Source organism: Rhincodon typus, chromosome 13 (genome assembly GCF_021869965.1).
Source record: "Rhincodon typus isolate 14 chromosome 13, sRhiTyp1.1, whole genome shotgun sequence".
NCBI lineage: Eukaryota > Metazoa > Chordata > Chondrichthyes > Orectolobiformes > Rhincodontidae > Rhincodon > Rhincodon typus.
Genome location: NC_063344.1, coordinates 42,206,399 through 42,227,251, shown reverse-complemented (window position 1 = coordinate 42,227,251; position 20,853 = coordinate 42,206,399). Strand labels below are relative to the sequence as shown.

Genomic DNA, 20,853 nt, shown 5'->3' with positions numbered 1-20,853 from the left:
TTCCCACCTCCCTCACTAGAATTAACACGTAGTAAACCAAAGAAAATTTGTGACATAACTTGGCCTATTATGTCCTAGATACTCATCCTTAACCCAGCACACTGGTCTACAGCTCTGTAGGTCATAGCTCTTGAAGTAGACATCAAAGAACTTTATACATCTGGTGAGAGTTTCTGCCTCTACCTCCCTTTGCTGCCCGCTGGGTTGGGCCATCATATCTTAAAAACAGCATCAAATGATGGCAGAAAATTTGATTGAGTACAATTAGGAGCTCGTTCCCTACATATTTTACCTTGTGTAAACTGATAAACTGAAAAGCAAATGCAGCAAGTTTCACCAGTTTAACTGTAAATTACTGAACGCTCTATCATGGCGTACACAAACACCTTTGAACAACATGTCTTGTTCCAATGTTTGATCATCACTGAGGTAGACTAGGGAGGTAGTAAGCAGCTCTTGTTAAGAAGTCTCCAAATTTCAAGGAGACGAATGCTATCAGTCTTTTGAAAGCAGTGAAAAATGACTGGTGTGTTGAATAAATGTTAAAATGTAGGGAGGATTGGAACCAAATTGTAAGGAAAGGAAATCACTGGAATCTTTCTTCTCATCAACTTTTGGGTAGCATTCAAATACTAATCACAAAAACAGCAAATAGCTCTAAAATTATCTTGGACTTTAGTGTTCTGAGTATAGACAAAATGAAAATATTTTGCAACAAACTAAATGTCAGATGAGGTTACATCCAGGCTTAAAAGTAATTACAGCAACAAATGAAAGAATTTGAAATTGAAAAATTCGCCACCAGTGAGATACTATTACTTGATAAGGGGTTTCTCACAAAAAGACCTTAGATTTTTGAGTCTGCCATGAATGAATGTTAGTTCAGTTTCTTTCAAGGAGACTTGGACTGTTTTTGTGTCAACATAAAATATTAAATGTAAGACAAGACATTTTTTAAAAGGCATCAGAACTTAGAAAAATAGGTGAAGTTAGTAATTATATAGTGTAAAATTAATTTGCTGATTTTTGGCTTTGCGTGATTTTAGAATACCTTGGCTACCATTACAGGCAGATGGATGTAGAACAGTAAATGCACTATTTGCAACCAGCTTTATTTGGTCATCTGATTAACATAATTATGCACAGGTTCAGATGCATGAAAAGTAAATCTTATCTCACCTTTTCCTCCTGTCAAGTGATGCTGCCCAACTGTGAATGCTTATGCCAAAACAGTTGCGACAGCTGTGAAGGAATGACAAAAGTATGGCAGTAATAGCAAAACATAATTGAACGGCAAAATATTAGATCCACAAATAAAACATGACAGCTGAATAGAGTAGTGTTTTGCAAAGTGGTAATGTATCTGCAGAATTCAAAGCATTTAAAGAAATATAGTTCAGTATTCTTCTCGTAATTATGGACAACAGAACTCCTTAACCACATTACAACCTGTAAAATCAGGGCCAGCTATAGTTTTATACGTGGACAAAGAACAATACTACAGTCATTTGAAAAAGCTCTTTCCATGTTCACTACAAGAATAGACCCCATTATGTATCTCTTTCTATTTTCATCCCCATGGAAATTAACAGAACTAGAATTCAGAACAGCTGTGGTTGAATCACCATCATCCTTTTCACTTTGCGTAAGAAGTCAAAATGACTCCTACATTTAAATATGTGCAGCAGTGACTTGACAAGTTGACAGAATAATGTGCCATTACGAGACAGAAAGACAGTAAACTTTGGATTCACAGAAGCAGAATCTGAGAACATTTTAGAATCTATTTATTGCTTGGCATTGAAACGTGACCAGAGGAAATCATAATTGAGGCAGAAGTTTTATGAAACTTGGAAAAGTGAAAAATACTTTACGTGGAATGAATGCAGAGTTTATAGCTAATTCTAATTAACAATTCATTTTGCAAAAGGTGATGACAAAATTAATGAATATCACCAAAATCAAAACTCGTTTTAGTGTTTCGTTTCTCCTTTTATGAATATCAATACAAATGATGCAGCTAAATACACTGACGTAAAAAGTTAAGGAACTTTAAAATTGAATTAAACAGGACTTTGAGGAAAACAACATCAAGAAAGAGGCAAACCAAAAATCTAATACATTTAGGCAATGGATAAATTTGAAGAATGCAAAATTTAGAAAACAAAGGGATTTTTGAAATGGGAAAGGGTGGGATATTCACTTTCAATTACATGCAGAAACTAGGGATGGAGGGATAGATGGAAAATTGAGAAGGTAACTTGTGTATGCTAAACAGTCGAGGGTTTAAACAGAAACAGATTTAAAATGGTAGTGGCTGAATTAGAAACACATAAAAGGTTTGAAAAACCAACATGAGGATCAGAATAATTTGTAGTCTCAATGACAAAAATATCTTTAAAGGACTTTTCATACAAGGGCAATGCGACCATTGGCAGCTCATTCCATCATCTGTTGTAGCACACAGAACAAGGAAATATTGACAAAAACTGATAGCATCATCTACAACGTGCTGTTGACTTACACTGGCCAGCTGCAGGCAATATGAGCACTTCCACACAATTACTGTCTCGATTTCAGTATGATACAGGTTGCCAGGCCTAATTACTGATTTCAAAGGGAAAAATTAGAACAGGAGCCCATGGAAGTTCATAAATCCAGAAAACTATAAGACATAGAACATAGAACATTACAGCGCAGTACAGGCCCTTCGGCCCTCGATGTTGCGCTGACCTATGAAACCAATCTGAAGCCCATCTAACCTAAACTATTCCATTATCATCCATATGTTTATCCAATGACCGTTTAAATGCCCTTAAAGTTGGCGAGTCTACTACTTTTGCAGGGAGGGCATTCCCCGTCCTTACTACTCTCCGAGTAAAGAACCTACCTCTGACATCTGTCCTTTATCTATCACCCCTCAATTTAAAGCTATGTTCCCTCGTGCTAGCCATCACCATCCAAGGAAAAAGGCTCTCACTGTCCACCCTATCTAATCCTCTGATCATCTTGTCTGTCTCTATTAAGTCACCTCTTAACCTTCTTCTCTCTAACGAAAACAGCCTCAAGTCCCTCAGCTTTTCCTCATAAGACCTTCCCTCCATACCAGGCAACATCCTGGTAAATCTCCTCTGCACCCTTTCCAATGCTTCCACATCCTTCCTATGATGCGGTGACCAGAACTGTACGCAATACTCCAAGTGCGGCTGCACCAGAGTTTTGTACAGCTGCAACATGACCTCATGGCTCCGAAACTCAATCCCTCTACCAATAAAACCTAACATACCGTACGCCTTCTTAACAACGCTATCAACCTGGGTGGCAACTTTTAGTGATCTATGCACATGGACACCGAGATCTCTCTGCTCATCTACACTACCAAGAATCTTACCATTAGCCCAGTACTCTGTATTCCTGACTGCTTTGAGAAAGAAGTATATCAGATACTTCATCTTGAATCGTTGGATGAATGAGAATGAGACGGCCAATTGGTTTTGACACACCTCTTACCATTAAGAGTCAGAGACTCTGGTCATCCCTTCTGATGTACACTTATACTGAAGCAAGATGAGATGCATCAGCTTGTCAGAGTGTCAGATTGCATCAGAATGTCAATGGACTAGGAATGAACTTTGCTTCCAATAAATCAGAAGAATTAAGAAAAATTTCAGATCAGCACTGCACCCCTTCAAACTATTGCTCCTCCCCTAAGACTGGAATTAATGAGGACTTGGATGAAGAAATTCTGTTTCCTAGAAGTATCAAGCAATGCAGTCTTCAGCAGCATGGGACAGGGTTTTTGGTGTGGGTGCTGACCAATCCCATCCTAATGAAGTGGGCTTCAACTGATGGTGAATTTAGGATCAGCACTGCTAAGTAGAATCCAATCATTACTGTTCAAATCATCTCTCTCTTTCTTTGTATGGTGCCTTTGTTTTTTGAGGATTGCTAAGCATAGCTTAACATTGTCATGGTATCACAATGGCAGCAAGTAGAAGACAGCACAGCAAGTATCTCAGTTGACACAGGGATTGAACTAAGTCCTCCGCATTATTAAGCACCACCCACTAATTAACTGAGCTAGCTGGCCCTGGTTGGAACACGGCCTGTGCATTTCAAAACAGGCAAATTAAAGACAGTAAAGGAGTGAAATGGAAAAGTGTGGGATATTCACATTCAAAAAGAAAGAAACAAGAGAAGGTAGCTTAAATAAAGTTGTGAAGTGATAGTTAGTGTCAGAAAAGCTAGTGTAATATAAGAACTGATTAAGAAAAAGAATAGTGCATTGCACAGCAGTATGTTATGCACTGTTTCTCAATAATACAGATTACAGAAATAAATGTTTAAATGTTGATCAGGTAATGAATGTGTGTTAGGATTGAAGATATAGTGCAATTACATGTAAAGGCAAGCAGTACTAATTATTATTAATAGCAGGGTTTCCTATATTAAGAATGGAACTTTTTAAACTGCTGTTCTAATTCCTTTTACCTGCTCTATGATGTTGATACATTATGGATATGGATACCAGCAATACCACGTCACCGCTGATCTTTTATTAAGTTGCCATCTGATATTGTAACAAAAACAGACACTGCTTAATGTAAATTTCAAGCAGGATTGATAATATTAAAGATGGTAACTAGTTATTCTGCTTTTGGATTGTAAAAATCTCGGTGAATTTGAAAAAACCAAAAACTTTTCCCTCCATTAAGCCACGGGTCTCGAGTTTTCTAATGGATATCTTGAGGGAAATTCTACTCAAATGAAACAAACTTATTCCACAGGTTATCATGCAAAATTACAGACATAGGTAGTGTACTCCATCCATGCATGGCCCGATTCCTTCACAAATAGTCCCACTCTCTTCCCGCAGTCCTAGCCATTAATTTTTTTCTCTGGTATTTTAATGCAATTTTAATACAAAGGATTACACAGCTACTACTGGGCAGGGTGCAATGGAGGGCACAATGTTCAGTTGTACCCCAAATATATGAAACTATTATCCCCCAAGTAGCCGATATTTGAATGTATTTGGAAAAAATTTCATTATTTATGTTAGATTTCTAACTTCCGCAAACAAGATCCCCCATTTCTTACATGCAGAAATACAGGAACAATAATGTTCTTATAAATATGATATTAGTTTATACCTGTATCTTTAGCATTCAATCATGCTCCAACAATGCTTGCTGTCTAAACAGACAGATGGCTGAAGCAAGCCCAAGATCAATAAGAACTCAGATAATATAATCAAACATTTATGTCTCACAAGAACATAATCCTTTTACGGTATCATGCCAAAATTTATTTCACCAGACTATAAACATACTACTCAACTGAGTTAAACCATGCTTTACAAGAATTATAAGAAGAGTTAAGTCATGCTATACAATTTTGCATGAAATGCCTGTGCCCACTATTCAAGAAGATGAAACTGTTTGCTTTGAAAGCGATCACTGCTGGTGTTGGAAATCCGAGAATGAAAGTAGAAAATGCTGAAAACATTCAACTCAGGCAGAATTTATGTAGTAAGGAAGGTGGGGGGGATCAATGTTTCAGATTGAAAAACCTTTAGTCAGAGCTGGAAAGTGTTAGAAATGGGCCACATAACAATTACTTCACACACCTTCCTTGATTCACAAATCCTGCCTGACCTGATAATTTTAGATCAATAAATGCCTGTATTTAAATATGAACAAGTAAATTTCATGTTCCCATGTTCATTACGGATATTCTCAATGCACCTTTTAGAAACGAACACCTTCATTTTGCCTCAAAGTTTTTTAAGAAAAAAAGCAATTACTGAAGGCAACATTGGCGCTGGTTATATTTCAATATATGGATAAAACTATGGTGCCCTTCCAACACCTTACTATCTTGTATCTCCTTACCTCTTCCTCTCCCTCGTCCTGGTATTGTTCATCTAGGTTATCCTCCTGTTGATCAGGATTTCCACCAACCTGAAAATATCAACATATAGAGATTATATCTACACATTTCACAAAAACAAACAATTTGGAAGAAAGTACCACACAAGAAGCAAACCGAGTAGGAAGATTGACATTGATATTGAAATTAAAATGTTGCAATCGAATAGAATGAAATCATATGTTCAAATATCCAGAAAACATGCAAAGATACCTGAATACATTATTTCAAAGTAATGTCCTATTAACTGTAGAAAACATTTTCTCCCAGAAAATATACTTTGATTCATTCATGGGTTGAATTTAATCTCTGCTACATTTACAAGCTAAATCAGCATGAATTTTGTTGACTGCAACTAACTTCAGCTTTACAAGCATAAGCTAACATCGGGATCACACAACAATAAAATTCCAGTGACTCAGTCTTTATGGAGATTTCATGGTGCCACAGAAATAAAAAGTGGCTTCACACAAGCTGCATTCCTAGCTTGCTGTTGAAGGACGGTACTAGAGGAGAAGTGTCACTTTAAAGGGAATAGAGTGGGGGTGAGAAATGGAGATGAAAGCACATCTTTTAAGGCTGCTTTCACAAACATGCTTATTGATTTAACAGCAAGGTGGGCAGATCTATGATAACACAGTTGAAACAGTACCCTCTTAACTTGGGAATGGGACATGGCAAAGAGAGAGAGTTATCCATACAGAAGAAGAGGACTTAAGTATTCTTTTAAACAAGCTGCTCAGAGATGTTTCTACACACCTATTGAAGATGATGTCGAGGTGTCAGTATTGGACTGGGGTGGACAAGGTCAGACGTCAGATGACAGCAGGTTATAGTCCAACAGCTTTATTTGAAATCACAAACTTTCGGAGGGTATAGCCCCTTGGTCAGTTGAAGTGATAAAGAAGCACAAAGGCGCAGCATTTATGGGCACAGAGATCAAAAGATCATACAAATGGTGTGAGTGGACCCATTTGTATGATCTTTTGATCTCTCTGCCCATTGATCTCTTTGCCTATAAATTCTGTGCCGGTGTGCTTCTCTCTCACTTCACCTGACAAAGGGGCAACCCTCTGAAAACTTGTGATTTCAAATAAACCTGTTGGACTATACCTAGTGTCACCTGACTTCTGACCTCTTGAGGATGGTGGGATATTTTCTAATCAACCTGTTCGGAGTTACTTTTAAGTACTACTGGAACAGGTGTGTCTTGAACCCAGGCCTCCTGACTCAGAGGTAGGGACACAACCACTCTTCAACAAAAGCTCATTCCTTAAGTTTTTTTTTGTAAACTACCAACCACTGCCAGTAACCATTCATGTAGCCAATCATATATTTACAAGCAAAGCCCATTATGGGCAACGCAAGCCATCAAACATGAGGGGAAGGTAGGAAGAGAGAGAAGGGACTAAATCAAAGTGGAGTTGCAGGAGGAGATAAAGCACTGTAGTGCCCATGGTGCCTACATCTCTCTAAAGGTATTGACAGCATTGATGGACATCCCATGCTCCCTTTCCAAGGACACCCTGGCACAAACGTAATCGCAGAAGAGGGACAGACAGTCAGCAGAGATGACCCCCTCCACAGCCCACCCTTAAGAATTCTTCAATTACTTAGCTAATTTGGAACAACAGTTTCTGTTAAGTACCATCAAAACTATTCATCTTCACAAACTTTTCCCTCTTACAAATACAAGGGAAATAATATAAATTTTGACAATAAACTAATTATTGACTCATGATTATATTTTGAGAAAAGAACAGTGTGGCATTTACCACTTGGTTTATCATTTTTTCAGGGCATCCAAAATGGTTTAAAATCAACGAAGTACCATTTAAATGTACTAATTAGTGTTCTGGACATTTTCTAATCAATCAGTTCAGAGATGTTATTACACACCTCAGGAGTGGGCCTTGAATGTGCATCTTGAAATGCCCTTTCAGCAGCTTTAAATATTTAAACTAAAAATCTCCACGGCTGTCAGTCTTGCAGGGAAACCGTTCGAAACTGTTTCCGACATGCTGTGACCTCCTCCCCCACTGGCCAGGAAATATTATTCTCCAGATGGTTTCTGAACTATGACTCCATTTGCTAATACTACTTGCAGTTTGCAAGGTGGCTCAATGGGGAGGTGCCAATAGATCACCTGCTGGTTGGTAATGCAAAATTAACAGCTTGCCTCCCTCTCTTCTCCATGCAAATTAGAGTGAAAATCTTGCCCTAAATATCTCAACTGAATACGGAGGAACAGTAGAGTACAAGTAGTTCAGCAACATTCAAAACACTTGAGAAGAAATTGTTCACACAGAATCAGTTCTGTTGACATAGACAGATTTATCTTGATTCCTGGGGTCAGGCAAGACATTCTTCACTGCCATTAGTAGCAATACGACATGAACAAACTTCTGCCACCTTTGCATTATTTGCTGTGGCAGCAATTCATCATTTTTGGTGACGCATTCAAATCAAATATTTTTGGAGCTTTGCCCTTTTGTAAAGACATTATTACACAATAGGAAGTTCATATTTTTAAAACTATCAGACATTCATACCTGGTGTACTTAGCAGTGCCACGGAACAGGCTGTGGCAGCTACAGGTAAAACACCCCCTTGAGTCTGAGGATTGGGGAAGACCGCAATCCGACCCCACCACCAAAGACACTTTTCCCTCCCCACCCTTATCTGCTTTCCGGAGGGACCACTCTCTCCGTGACTCCCTTGTCCGCTCCACACTCCCCTCCCGCTCCACCACACCCGGTACTTTTCCCTGCAACCGCAGGAAGTGCTACACCTGCCCCCATACCTCCTCCCTCACCCCCATCCCAGGCCCCAAGAAGACTTTCCACATCAAGCAGATGTTCACCTGCACATCTGCCAATGTGGTATACTGCATCCGCTGTACCCGGTGTGGCTTCCTCTACATCGGGGAAACCAAGCGGAGACTCAGGGACCGCTTTGCAGAACACCTACGCTCGGTTCGCAATAAACAACTGCACCTCCCAGTCGCAAACCATTTCAACTCCCCCTCCCATTCCACAGACGACATGTCCATCTTGGGCCTCCTACAGTGCCACAACGATGCTACCCGATGGTTGCAGGAACAGCAACTCATATCCTGCTTGGGAACGCCTGCAGCCCAATGGTATCAATGTGGACTTCACAAGCTTCAAAATCTCCCCTCCCCCTACCGCATCCCAAAACCAGCCCAGCTCGGCCGCACCTCCCTAACTTGTCCTTCCTCCCACCTATCCCCTCCTCCCACCTCAAGCCCCACTCCCATCTCCTACCTACCAGCCTCATCCCACCTCCTTGACCTGTCCGTCCTTCCTGGACTGACCTATCCCATCTCTTACTCCCCACTTACACTCATCTTTACTGGATCCATTCCCGCCTCTTTGACCTGTCTGTCTCCTCTCCACCTATCTTCTCCTTTATCCATCTTCTATCCACCTCCCCCTCTCTCCCTATTTATTCCAGAATCCCCTTTCCTTCCTCCATTTCTGAAGAAGGGTCTAGACCCGAAACGTCAGCTTTCTTGCTCCTCTGATGCTGCTTGGCCTGCTGTGTTCATCCAGCTCTACACCTTGTTATCTCAGATTCTCCAGCATTGGCAGTTCCTACTATCTCTGCAGTAATTTGTGGGTTGGGTTTGTTGGGGGCAGGGGGTTTGGAGGCAAAGGCGGCACTCTTTGCCTATTATTCAGTCTCTCGACAGGTGCTGATGGTCTTTTATCAAGAGTCCCACACTCCTATGAGATAAAAAGCTGCCCACAAGGTAGCAGCAAACCTGAACCTAGTGTTAACCCAGGAAACTTTAACCAAGGTCAATCCCAGCCATGACAGGTTGAGGACCTTAATGGCCTACCTCAAGGCTTCAAATGCCAGTGGTTATGGAAGGTCAAACATGGATCTATTTTTGCTGAAGACGAGAAGGCAGTGAAATCTGGCTACGCCACCACCTAACATGCCCTTCACACTGACAAGTTCACCATATCTGGGAGCAGAAGATTCTATCGACTGTTTTGCAGCTAAGAATTAAAACAAAAAGAAAACAGTACTGAAGTATTAAATATTTTTAATAAAACAAACATACAGATATTAGACACTTGATAAATTAAGTTGGTTAAGTTTTATTTTTTCCTTTTAATAATCAAAGACCTACCTACAATTTAACAATGCTAAAGATAAGACTATATTGTTCACTTCATGGTCTTTGACTTCCTCACTCTTTATTGCTGTTTCCTCAAACTCCACCAGGTGATGCCCAAATTCAGTATCCAGTTCAAACCTCAACTCAGCTTCAACACCAATATCAGCTCCATCATAAAGAACACTTACTTATTTTTTCACAACATTAACTTCTTTCTGCCCTAACCTTAATGAAAATGAAAAGCACTGCTTTGCTGCCTCTAAACTCAGGTTGCCTGCCAGCCTCGTTCCCTTCTTGCACCGCTCATGAATAAAGCTTTAGCTGCCTTAGTCAAATTATTTGAATTCTCTCTCTAAATTCTTCTGTCAGTTACCTCTCTCTATTTTCTTGCAGTCAGTCATTTCCCCTCAATTTCCTAATGCACAGCATTTAATCAGCTATGAGTAACCTGAGTGTATATTAAAGTCAACATAAAAATGCAAGATGATACAGCCAGGATGAACACTGAACTTATAACAGTAAAGGTAAAATTGCAACTCCATGTGGAAATCAGAATAGAAAATCAAATTGATTCCAAGTCCTATTTTTTATTCAAATGATCACAGTAAATTTCTGTATTCTTATAATAAACAGTACAGGCAAAGTTATGGTAGATTAATATTATAGAAATCTATCACTTCTTTTTGAACAAACATCCTTGTATGTGAAGATTCTGAACTTAGCTACAGGTCATTGATCTGACCTCACTAAAAAGGACATATAAATGCTATGATCAGTTCAAGAGCAGAGATTTAAACTGTAAGATTTGAACTGCATTAATTTGTCAGAGATAGTAGGAACTGCAGATGCTGGAGAATCCGAGACAACAAGGTGCAGGGCTGGATGAACACAGCAGGCCAAGCAGCATCATAGGAGCAGAGAGGCTGACGTTTCGGGCCTAGACCCATTAATTTGTTATTGAGTTTACTCATGCAAACTGCTTAAAATCAGTCACTGTAAATCATAATATAGTAATTTTCACCTGCTCGTGTTCTGTGTGCTGTTCCTCATTTTCTATTTCTGGGTCCTCGTCTTCAGCTTCCTCTTGTGGATTGTTCTCATCTTCAAATAAGACATAAAATTATGAAAAATCTTGCTACTCAATGCAGTTTCCCCTGGTAATAATCCAAACATGGTTCGTGCTGGACCATACTAAAGAAACCCCACTTGGAAGGACTATACTGTCAATATTTAATAATTGTCATGTTAAGTTTTAGTAACATACATGTGTAATACATTTATCTTTGATAATGGCTTGGTTTGAATAAAGGTTTGAAAAAACACCAAGAATGGTAACAAAGAATTTGGCTTTGCCTTTTTACTAATATTCCATTTGTATTATGAGGATTGATACAAATTATACAATGTCCTCCAGTTGGCCCACACGCTGTACTTCATTATAATTTACTTTTAACCATCCTCTTGTTGATAAATGACGGATGATATCTCCAAAAAAAGTCTAGAATGTACTGTTCATGATATTACCAGATATAGAACTAGCGGATGGCTGGAGAAACACCGTGCACTTCCACTTACCATTCACAGGAAGTGTGCTCTGTCAATAAGGCCAGGTTCTGATGCCCATTAATAACTATGCTGAGACGATGGTAGTGAGCCACCTTCTACAACTGCAAAAGTCTGTTTGATGCTGTTAGGTACAAAGTTGCAAGTTTTTGACTGCATTTTGATGAAGAGAAGAGTAATACGTGTGCATTAACAAAACCAGAAATTGCTGGAAAAGCTCAGCATCTGTGAAGAGAAATCGGAGTTAACATTTTGGGTCCACTGACCCTTCCTCAACTTTCCTTTATTTTTGTTTCTGATTTGCAGCATCAGCAGTTTATTCAGTTTTTAACATATGCAGGCCAGGATTGTGTGCGACTGGGAAATGGTGAAGTTTCGATACACCAACTGCCTTTGTTCTTTTAAATGTTACCGAAATTACAAAATGCACTGTCAAAGAAGCCTTGGCCAATTATTGCAGTAGATCATGCAGGTCTGGTTGGGGTTTGAACATGCATCACTCTGGAATGTAATACTTAGACCATAAGATGTAGGAGCAGAATTAGGCTATTCAGACTATCGAGTCTGCTCAGATTATTTGATCATATCTGGCATGTTTCTCAACCCCATTCTCCTGCCTCTCTCTGTAATGCTTGATCGTTTTACTAATCAAGAAATATTATTTTGCATATTTTGTGTTGTGTGATACCTGCATAGATTTGTGATTACAATAAAAATAAATTTAGTAATAGAAATAGTAACACTTTAGACTAGCACATAAAAAGCAACAATAAAAATATAGATTCAGAGATAGCAGGAACTGCCGATGCTGGAGAATCTGAGATAACAAGGTGTAGAGCTGGATGAACACAACAGGCCAAGCAGCATCAGAGGAGCAGGAAAGCTGATGTTTCGGGTCTGGACCCTTCATCAGAAAATCCTGCTCCTCTGATGCTGCTTGGCCTGTTGTGTTCATCCAGCTCTACACCTTGTTATCTCATAAAAATATAGACCCAATGCTGATGAATCTAATCACATTTTTATTTGACAAGGTGAAATCAGGAGGAATCTTCTGACATTTTTGTTTGCATATAACGCAAAGTCTTAGAAAAGGACAGTTCCACAGAAAAACAGACAACACATGCAGACAAATATATATCTGCTTATTTAAAGACTGTTGTTGATTAGCTTTGGTATGCAGTATAGTTAATATTTCATTTTTGGATAGCCAAACTGATGTGATGCATTGGATACTCCCCTAGATAACTGAGATATGAATATTGCACAACAACCATGCACAATGCTTTCCAAAAAAAAATGAAATTGTCAGTTTGCTTTGTAATTACACTTCAATTGTGGCTCCAGCAAAATTATAGATGACATGACTCACTGGGTTTTTTTTAGAAGCATTTAGAATGTCAATCTTTATTCATCATTATTTAGGCACAGGGGGCTTCTGCTATTGCGCATGTTCCAGCAACACGAATTGGCTGTAACACGATTGACGAATAGGGGAACACTATTTCTAAAATGTGAACTCGTGTTGGCTATAACACGATTCTATTGAGTAGGCATCTTGCTGTGACGAGCCCTTTGCTAATGATACCTACAGTGTATTTATGATCAGGAGCTAGCCAGAAGGGGGACACAGAAGAGGCAATGATAATGATCAAAGGGTGACACTGCCTACAGTTTACTGTTGTCTACCGGCGCTCAGGCCAGCATCATGCGGCTCATCGTGGCTCTCCTGTCGGTGCTGCCCTTCACACTTTTTGACTAGTCCTCCAAACAAGCTGCAGGAGGTTATGATTGAGACATACCTGAATTCCATTTACCGATCTTTGCTCCATAACCTTTAATTGTAAAATTCTCATTCTTGTTAGCAAATCCTCTACAGTCTTACTCATCTCGATTTCTTAAGCTCAAGCAATTCCATACTCGCTCTGATAGATCTGTGTTCCTTCAATTCCAGCCTCTGGCATACCTGATTTTCATTGCTCCACCATACTTGCCTTATTCACAGCTGCCCAACTCTGAAGTTTTGTAATTTTCTTAGTAACCCTCTCTCGCCTTCTCAAAAACATTCCTGAAACCGACTTTGACCATCAGCTATCCTCATCTGGCTGGGCGTTGATTCTTGTTTAATATTCCAGAGGAACTGGTTGCTTCATTTGAAACCCTGGTGAAGGATATTCTGAAGGAGCAAACGGTCCACGGTAAGGAAAGCCGTACCCAAAGTACCGGCTCATTACACAGAGGGCTGTGGGGGGGTGGTGGAAGTTCGAGCTCAGCCTCGCCATCATTGATTTCAAACTGCTGCAAAGCTGCTGTTACAGTCAGACCAACCTGTAGGAACAGCTGCTGGCAGTAGTGCTATCCATTGTGTTATGCTTTTTTGGTGGCCTACCCTAACCCTGCTTTTCCCATAGGCCCAATTATTTACACAGCACAATTTTCTATAACACTATCGCGTTATAGCAGAACACCCTGTATGTCCATTTATGAGGCATTTGATAATGTAAATTTGCAAAACATTGTCATAAAGTCATATAGATGTACAGCACAGAAACAGACCCTTCGGTCCAACTCGTCCATGCCGATGTCCTAAATTAACCTAGTCCCATTTGCCAGCACTTTTCCCATATCCCTCTAAACCCTTCCTATTCATAAACCCATCCAGATGCCTTTTAAATGTTCTAATCGTACCAGTCTCCACCACTTTCTCTGGCAGCTCATTCCATACACGCAGCAGCCTCTGCATGAAAAATTTGCCCCTTAGGTCCTTTTTAAATCTTTCCCCTCTCACCTTAACCCTATGCCATCTAGTTTTTGAATTCCCCCACCTCAGGAAAAAGACCTTGGCTATTCACCCTACCCACATCCTTCATGATTTTATAAACTTCCATGAGATCACTCTTCAGCCTCCAACCCTCCAGGGAAAATAGCTCCAGCCTATTCAGCCTCTACCTATAGCTCAAACCAGCCAACTCCAGCAACATCCTTGTAAATCTTTTCTGAACCCTTTCAAGTTTCACAACTTCCTTCCTATAGCAGGGAGACCAGAAATGCACAGTATTCCAAAAGCAGCCTAACTAATATTCTGTACAGTTGCAACATGACCTTTCAAATCCTATACTCAATGTACTGACCAATGCAGGCAACCATACCAAACACCTTCTTCACTATCCTGTCTACCTGCGACTTCACTTTCAAGGCACTATGAACCTTCACTCCAAGGTCTCTTGTTCAGCAACACTCCCCAGGACCTTACCATTAAGTGTATAAGTCCTGCCCTGATTTGCCTTTCCAAAATGCAGCATCTCACATTTACCTAAATTAAACTCTATTGTGAATTGTCTATAAATTCAGACCAAACAAGCCGGTTCAAAAATGCAGTTTTACAAAACTGCTAAGCAGATTAATCATCTTATATATCCTCTGACCCAATCTTACCCTCTTCCTCCTCTTCATGCACATCTTGCTCATCATCATCTTCAACAGCATCTTCGTTATTAAAAACTGACTGTTTCCTGTGATGTAAAAAATCTAGAGTAAGCAAAGTGCACATTCACAGTGCAGTATGAACAACCCAATCATTTTAATTCTAAGGAAAAACCTAAACGTATGACCAGAAGACATTTTTTAGATCACAGGTGGAATGAACATAATAATTGAAAAGCAATATTATATCAATTACAGGATGGCTTCTCATCAGTTAAATTGCATAATTTTTAAAATAGTAGCAGCTTTTGAAAATGTTGGATAAGAAACTTGGCTCTTCAGATACTATAAGTGAACATAAAGCTCCAATATAGTATGGATAATGAGCCCACATTCTAACATAGAAAAGCACACCAGATGGTTTATTTGTGAGAGCGTTAGCAAAATGCACAGAGAAAGGGAATCCCAAGGTCAATAGCATGCAATGCTGGTTGAATGGTACCGGTGTCACACGGGAGTTTAATGATCTGACTAAGCCTCTCCCTTTGCCTCATTCAGCAGCTGGAAAAGCCATCACTGACTTTCATTCCAAAATGGCACTGAAGCCCTGTCAGCTATTTAAAGGGAGCCTGAAATAAAGAGGCACTAACTGTCCTAGACACCACTATCACCATCTCTGGATATGTCCTGTTCCAACAACAGGACAGACCCAGCACAGGTGGTAGCACAGTGGTATACAGTCGGGAGGGAGTTGCCCTCGGAGTCCTCAACACAGTGGCTCCAAGAGCAGGTCAGAGGCTAGGAATACTGTAATGAATAACTCACTTCCTGACTCCCCAAAGCCTGCCCATCATCTACAAGGCACAAGTCTGGAGTGTAATGGAATACTCCCCACTTGCCTGGATGAGTGCACCTCCAACAACACTCAAGAAGCTTGACACCATCCAGGGCAAAGAAGCTCTCTTGATTGGCACCACATCCACAAGCATCCACTCCCTCCACCACTGAGGCTCAGTAGCAGTAATGTGTAGAATGCACTGCAGAAATTCACCAAACATCCTCAGACAGCATCCTCCAAGTCCATAACCACTTCCACATAGAATGACAAGGGCAGCAGATACCTGGGAACATCGCCACCTGCAAGCTCCCTTCCAAGCCACTCACTATCCTGACCTGCAATATATATTGCAGTCTGTTCACTGTCTCTGGGTCAAAATCTTGTAATGGTCTCACAAGAGCATTGTGGATCAATGCACAGCATGTGGACTGCAAAGGTTCAAGAACGCAGCTCACCACCACCTTCTCAAGGGCAACTAGGGATGGGCAAGAAATGCTGGCCAGCCAGCGATGCCCATGTCCCACAAATGAGTAATAAAAACTAATATTGCATTCTATATGAATAAGACACAAGAAACAGAAATACCTCAACAAAAGAAAAAAGTTCACCTTAATTGTTCTTCTCGCAACAACTCTTCTTTCCGTTCTGCTTCTTGCTGGAGGCGTTCCTGTCGATCCATGTACTCCCTCAGTCTGTGTTCGTGCAGTGCATCTTGTCTTTCTTTCAGTTTGCGTGATTCTTCTGCCCGTAACTCTGCTAGACGTTGTTGTTCCAACTGTTCCTCATAAGGAGACTTGTGCTTCATTTTGATCTATTCCAAAATAATAGGTAATTAAAAACACATAGGAAAGCAATCCAATTCAGATTCATGAGGTTCTAAAAATGTATGTTCTAAATACACCTATGCACACATGTTTGGCATTAGGCAAATCAACTGTTGCTGGGTCAAAATCCTGGAATTCCCTCCCTAATAGCATTGTGGGTCAACTCACAGTAGGTGGAATGCAACAGTTCAAGAAAGCAGCTCACCACCACCTTCTCAAGGGCAACTAGGGTTGGGCAAGAAATGCTGGCCAGCCAGTGGCGCCTACATCCCAGAAATGAATAAAAAAGATTCTCATGTTAGCCAACTGTTATTAGTAGGGGTAGTACAAAGATCAGTACTTGAGTCCCAGCTGTTCACAATATGTATCATTGATTTGGAGTTGGGGACCAAATGCAATATTTTCAAGTTTATGGATAATGCAAAGCTAAGTTAGAATGTGTGTTGCAAGAAAGATGTAAAGCAGCTTCAGGAGGATTTCAGCAATGTTAACCCACATCCCAAAAAATTTGTAAAAATAAAACAATAGCCTAAAAAGATTAGTAAATGATGTCAATACATTATTTGTGACACTATATGTCATCAGGTAAATATAAAAAGATTTGTGGTCATTGTGAAACACAGGAAAAATGAATTTGTCTTAGATTTGCTGTTAATTTATACATTGTGATTTGACATATATCCAAATACTTATTTGATAGTACAGAACTAGAGTATTGCTGAAAAAGAAAACAGTTGGTTGGTTTTTTTACATCATGCACTCACCTGGACAATTTGCAAGAATACCAATTTAAGGAAAAACAAAATGTATGCTGCGTGGGAAAAGAGTGCGGATTGGTTGGCAATGGACTCTGACTGATAGAGGTGTTGCCCTGGAGAATGGACCAATTAAAGATGATTGACAGTTAACTGACAAGCTTTTTAAAAACATTTAAACACGGCAGATAGCTCTGATAGGGCAAGGCTTTTCTCCGAGAAATGGATTAATGAATGCCCGTCACCTATTTTGTTGAGTTGAAACAGGCAAAGTGCATGTGTACATTTGTTCTGACTGCGAAGAACAGTGTCCTATGTCTGAATACATGTAGCTTACAGTATACAAAAGTGTTCCACACTGCACGTACTGGAAGACATATCCTTATATCGTGATGAAAATTAACACTTAGATCTTAAAGCATACTTCAGGACATTAAACTATACCGTATTCTTTACATATCTTTGTTAATTACAAACTGGCATTACTTAATTAGAAGTTTTCCTCTACTCTGTACATTGTAGCTCATTCTGAGCCATAGTTAAGAATGTACATATCTACGACAATTAAACTTAATTTACAGCAATCTCAACTCCAACAGAGTGCCGTGGGCTCAAATTCCATCCTAAGGGTTAAGATGATAGTCCTGTACTGGTGTGTCAAGGCTAAGAGTTGTGCATTCTAAGAGGCAGCAAACCTTTATGAAGATGTCAAAACAAGACCTTTCTGATCAGGAAATTTAACGTACCTCACAGTTCAATTTGAAAAGCAGTGTCCTCTGCTGTTACCTTTTCCTCAACAAATAACAAGAATAGATTGATGTAGCAATCACCCCATTGTTAGGTACAGTATTGTAAAGAAAGTCCTGCTGTGCTTGCGTCCATAATAATGACTGCAGCCCTTCAAAATGATTTTACTGTAAAATGCTTATCAAGTGATGGCATAACATAAATCTTCTGCAATGGTCGCTTTTAAACAGGACAGTCTGGAAAGCAAAACTATCTTACTTGACATATTGTTAATCTTTCAAAGACAACGTTATTGAAAAGACAGCCTGCAAACCACACATCATGTGTGGTACATGGTGCAGAATGAGCACTAATTTAGAGGCGTCTGCTTCACAAAATTAAATAGAAGTGGAAAGGGAATTAGGATAGTACTTCCACTCATTTATGAGAACAGCACCGCGCACCATTCATAAGACAATTTGTTATGACTCTGCTGCCCTCCTCTGCCACTTATGAGCAATGCAGAGATACACAGAGATACTAAAGCACTGAATTGTTTGGGCATTCAGAAACACCCTGTAAAACATCTTAAATAATACAACCTTTCAAGAAAATCATGGTGTGTCTATTTATTACAGATATATGCATCATCTACATACCTGGATACCTAAAAATTAAAAAAGATGTTAAAGTGAATATATAATCAATTTTAGGTACAGTTAAATTGGCTTTAATGCAAATGGGTTTGGTCAATCCAGAAGAAAGAAACATGGAGTCACGTTTTACTGTGAGTGCTTAAACTTTTTGTGATTACGCAGTGAAATCCATTAATTTACGCTTTGTCCTGGTAAAGCCTGCCTACAAACAGGAGACCTATTATAATCTGATGGATGACTGAGGTCAGACGGGCCATCTTTGACATCAGAACAGAAGCTGACTGTGTGTGAAATCGAATAGTCCTAACAAAACTGGAGTCAATGAGATTTGGGGGTTGGGTGGGTGAACGAGACGAGCCCTCCACTGTTTAGAATTATATCTAACAAAATAGAAGCTGGTTGCAGTTGTCACATGCATTTCTTTATCTTCCGTTTTATACCTAACATTTTGTACCTAGGTATCTTTGCACACTTTTCACTGTACTCCTCTATCTCTGTTCTTGAGTACATGTGATAATAAAACATAATTCTGATTCTAATTCTAAATTCCCAAGACATTACAACTGGAGTTCTCAGGGTAGTGTCCCAGACCGAACCAACGTCAGTAGCTTCATCAATGACCTTGCTTCCATTATAAGGACACATGCGAGGATGTTAACTGATAATTGCATTATATTCAGCATCATTCACATTCCCACAGATACTGAAGCACACCATGTCCATATCCAGCAAGACCTGGACAACATTCAGGCTTGAACTGATCGGTAGAAAATCTCATTTCTGCCATTCAAACGCCAGGTTATGATCATCTCCAACAAAAGCAACTCTAACCACCTATCTTGGCAATCAGTGGTTTTACTATCCTGGGGTTACCATTGGCCAGAAACCTAAGTGGGACCAGCTATATACTGTGGCTGCAAAAGCAGATCAAAGAATGGAAATTTTGCAGCAAGGAACTCACCTATCTGCCTCCCGAGTGTCTGACCATCATCTAAAGGTAGAAGTCAGGAGTGGGATGGAATACTCTCCACTTACCTGGATGCGGGCACCGCAAATAATAATCAAAAGGCTCAATGCCATCACAACAAGGCAGCTCCCTTGACTGGCATTTCATCCGACATTTTAAGAGTCAATTTCTCCACGACTGACTCATATTGACAGCATTGTATCCTATATACAACATACAAAAACTCATCAAATCTCCTGCAGCAACACCTTCTAACTCCGTGACCTCTAGCACCAAGAAGGATAAGGGCAGCAGATGCAAAGAACACCACTATCTGCAAATTTCCCTCCACGCGACACAAGAAAAGGGAGCACGAGACCATGAGGCCTCAAAATGAGCCTGGCTAATCTTGGGCTTACACTGTACTCACCCACCTGCTGCAAAAATCCTTTTCTACAGGTTATGCAAATTGAATGATTTAACAAAATATAACAGTAGACATCAGCAAATGACAAAGGCTAGATTGTGTAAATTATATCATTTATATATGTATTGTTCTCTTCTGGAAAGCCAGTTGGTGAAGGATAGAATTGAAGCCAATCTTTGCAGTTTTATAAGCAAGTAATTAACAGGGTTTAATGCATTACCTCGGTAGGGTTGCCTTTAGTTGGATCCTGTTCCTCCGTGTGGTAATTTTCATTGTCCTGATCATGAATCAGATGATGTTCAGTTTCTTCTTCCTCATGTTGTTGCCTATGGAGCTCTGTGTGATCCACTGTCGGATCTTCTTTTTCTTCCTGTTCCCATTCATGATGGTGCTCCTGTGATTCATACTCTTGTTTATGCAAATTTGAGCGTGCTGGATGATTATTCCTTTGCCAGTTTTCATGCTGAGCATACTGCCTCTCTTCTACTTCTTCATTATCTTCTCTTATTTTAGTGTCATCATTCTCCCCTGCTATGAGTTTAGCATGTAGCTGCACATCATTATTCTGAAATAAACAGAAATGTATAACTTTATTTAGTGCCTTGACTCTGCTCTAT

General features: G+C 39.8%; 1 protein-coding gene across 1 annotated transcript in view; it reads right to left on the bottom strand.

Moving 5' to 3' along the window:
• golim4a (golgi integral membrane protein 4a) overlaps positions 1-20,853 on the bottom strand; it is a 99,360-nt gene that overhangs the window by 11,963 nt on the left and 66,544 nt on the right. Inside the window, exons 9-13 of the mRNA XM_048604582.1 lie at positions 20,457-20,801; positions 16,511-16,713; positions 15,077-15,153; positions 11,103-11,182; positions 5,895-5,963 (exon numbers count right to left, since the gene is read on the bottom strand). Coding sequence (XP_048460539.1) covers positions 5,895-5,963; positions 11,103-11,182; positions 15,077-15,153; positions 16,511-16,713; positions 20,457-20,801 — 774 coding nt within the window. The remainder of the gene's footprint in view (positions 1-5,894; positions 5,964-11,102; positions 11,183-15,076; positions 15,154-16,510; positions 16,714-20,456; positions 20,802-20,853) is intronic.